Raw genomic sequence first — 2784 nt, 5'->3', positions numbered from 1 at the left:
ATGGCATTATCTTGTGCGCTGTGAACTCACCGGAGGCAGCTTCACGGCGGAGCGGGAGGCTGTTCGCCGGTCGCTGCAGCATGCACAATGCTTTCGGCTGTCGTAAGGACTCTACCTTCAGCATCTCGTAGAGGCAACCAGGGCGTTGCGCAGCCCAGTTTGTGATTAATCAGCGTGCTCTAACGGGTTATCATGGCTTCCAGCTCTGGGAAGATGAACCAACCCCCCGGCGGCAGCGGTGCATGTAACGGTACCGCTATTGCGGATATCCCCAGTGGTGTGAATGCAGAGCAGGAACTGTATGATTATCAAATGCACACGAAAATGTGCAAGAAAATAGCACAGTTGACAAAGGTAAGTGCGTAATTTTAATACTCAACTAACGGGACTCTTTATCTGAATTATCTGTTTTCTAGATATCCGTTCACACATCCGCAGATGTGTGTCTACATACATACATACACACACACACACAAACACACAAATGTCTCTTTTTGCTACTGCGGATATTTTACGCTAAATCATTTACATGTAGGCTACTTAAAGGTGTAAGGCTATATTTAGGACTGTAATAGAAAAGTGTAGACAATTACAATACTGGTTGTCACTTTGGATAAAAAGGTATATGCAAGTGACCAAACAATGTGTTTCACAGCACATTAAATTAAATGTATGTGAACAAAATTAAACACAATTTATTGATGAAACACAACTTCCTAGATGCAAACACATTTACAGAAACCTCCCCTTATACTGTCAACCTCTGGACTTTGGGGTTTCAGTTTGAATGATGCATTTTGGTTAAACTGCACCTTGATGATGTATGATAAATTCAATAGCCATAATTCTATCTGACACTGCCTGAAAAATGATTGTCCTCTTGGCCAACAATGAAGAATAACTATAAATACATTAGGGTTAAGGGCTGTATTATCTACACACAATTAATGGCTAATACATAGTCATTTGGGCCTTTACTTTTTTGAACCCTTATCATTTTTGGTCATCTTTATTAGAACTGTAAAAGAAAAATGAAGAGTTTATTTGCAAAACAGATAACTCCATTTTATTTTTTTCAATTTTCAAAAATCATGTTTTTTATTATGTTACCATGTTTTTATTGTGTTTTATTTTGTTAGTTAGCTGTATTTTTTTGTTATTTCTTACCTAATCAGAATAACCAAACTACAGTTTGATTGACATTAATCGGAATGAAAAAACATGAATTTTGAAAATTGTTACATTGTTACATTTAACATAATTGTTAAAATTGTTAACAGAGTTATCTGTTTTTGCAAACTCTTCAAATATTGCTTAAAATAAGGCTTAAAATCTTGTATTCTCTATGGCCTTGGAATAGAGCACTTAAATATACAAAATGTACAATAATACTGTACATCCAAAAATGTACATTCAAATGTCACTTTGGATAAAAAACATACATTAAAATACCAAAAGATCAAACAACCTACAGCATAGCCCACACACTGAACACATGAAATTAAAAGTAAATGAGCACAAAATTTAGTTTAGCAACGAAGAACTTCTTAATAGAAGCAAATGCATTTACACAAACTTCCCTATATTGTCAACCTCTGGAGTTTCAGTTTGAATTATGTATTTTTTGTTAAACTGCACCTTGATGATGTATGATAAAATCAATAGCGATAACTATATCTGTCGCTGTGTGAAAAATGATGACCCTCTTGGCCATTTATAAAGTGTGAAAACAGAGGTTAAAGGCTTTAATATCTATACACTATTAATGGCTAATGCATACACAGTCATTTGGAACTGTTAAGGGGAAGGGAAGTGAGAGAGTATGTATCAGGTTTTATTAGGGAAGATGCCATATTTACTGAGAGTGAAAACAAGGCTGTGGGGATGTAAGCCTTTTCTATGGACTTGGAATTTATTTGTGGAAAGCATTTTTTTTTTTGAATGTTGGATACCCAGGTATATGTGCAACAGTACAAGCTAATGAACGGCCTGTACATATGTCCCTCAAAGCCTTGTTTTTATTCTTGTCAAATTAAAAAAATGGTGTCTTGCTAAACAAAAGGTCAGGGCTCGAAATTCAAACCTGCCATGCTGTGTGTGTGTATATATGCATGCAGGAGTGTGTATGTGAGAGTATGCCTATTTTATTAGGGAAGATGCCATATTTACTGAGAGTGAAAACAAGGCTGTGGGGATGTAAGCCTTTTCTATGGACGTGGAATAGATTTTTGGAAAGCATTTTTTTTTTTGAATGTTGGATACCCAGGTATATGTGCAACAGTACAAGCTAATGAACGTGCTGTACATATGTCCCTCAAAGCCTTGTTTTTATTCTTGTCAAATTAAAAAAATGGTGTCTTGCTAAACAAAAGGTCAGGGCTCGAAATTCAAACCTGCCATGCTGTGTGTGTGTATATATGCATGCAGGAGTGTGTATGTGAGAGTATGCCTATGAGCTTGAATGTCACAGCTGTGTGGAATCCCTCTCTCTATCATCATGTAAATAGATATCTTTAGCTGTGTGTGTGTGTGTGTGTGTGTGTGCGTGCGTGCGTGCGTGCGTGTGTGTGTGTGTGTGTGTCTATTAGAACAGATGTGTGAGTCATACCCTCTCTACATTCGGCTCAGCTTTTTTGACACTTAGTAATGCTACACACCAAGCCACACTATTTTTACCAATCAGGAGCATAGGAGATTTGATCTACTTCAGTCTATTATTAATATAAGAGCATGATGCGGCTAAAATGGGTGGCATGACACTAAATGCTAAAAATAAAATGTGTT

The 2784-nt window shown here is 36.7% G+C and overlaps 1 protein-coding gene across 1 annotated transcript in view; it reads left to right on the top strand.

The window, feature by feature from the left end:
• The first annotated feature begins 16 nt into the window (after positions 1–16).
• The window catches only part of LOC107742663 (protein FAM184B-like), a 28317-nt gene continuing 25549 nt past the window's right edge, over positions 17–2784 (top strand). The window contains exon 1 of the mRNA XM_016555714.1: positions 17–354. Coding sequence (XP_016411200.1) covers positions 193–354 — 162 coding nt within the window. The 5' untranslated portion in view covers positions 17–192. The remainder of the gene's footprint in view (positions 355–2784) is intronic.

Source organism: Sinocyclocheilus rhinocerous, unplaced genomic scaffold, assembly GCF_001515625.1.
Source record: "Sinocyclocheilus rhinocerous isolate Xijiao unplaced genomic scaffold, SAMN03320098_v1.1 scaffold9866, whole genome shotgun sequence".
Lineage (NCBI taxonomy): Eukaryota > Metazoa > Chordata > Actinopteri > Cypriniformes > Cyprinidae > Sinocyclocheilus > Sinocyclocheilus rhinocerous.
Note: the sequence above shows the minus strand (reverse complement) of the source record. Positions and strands in the feature narration are given on the sequence as shown.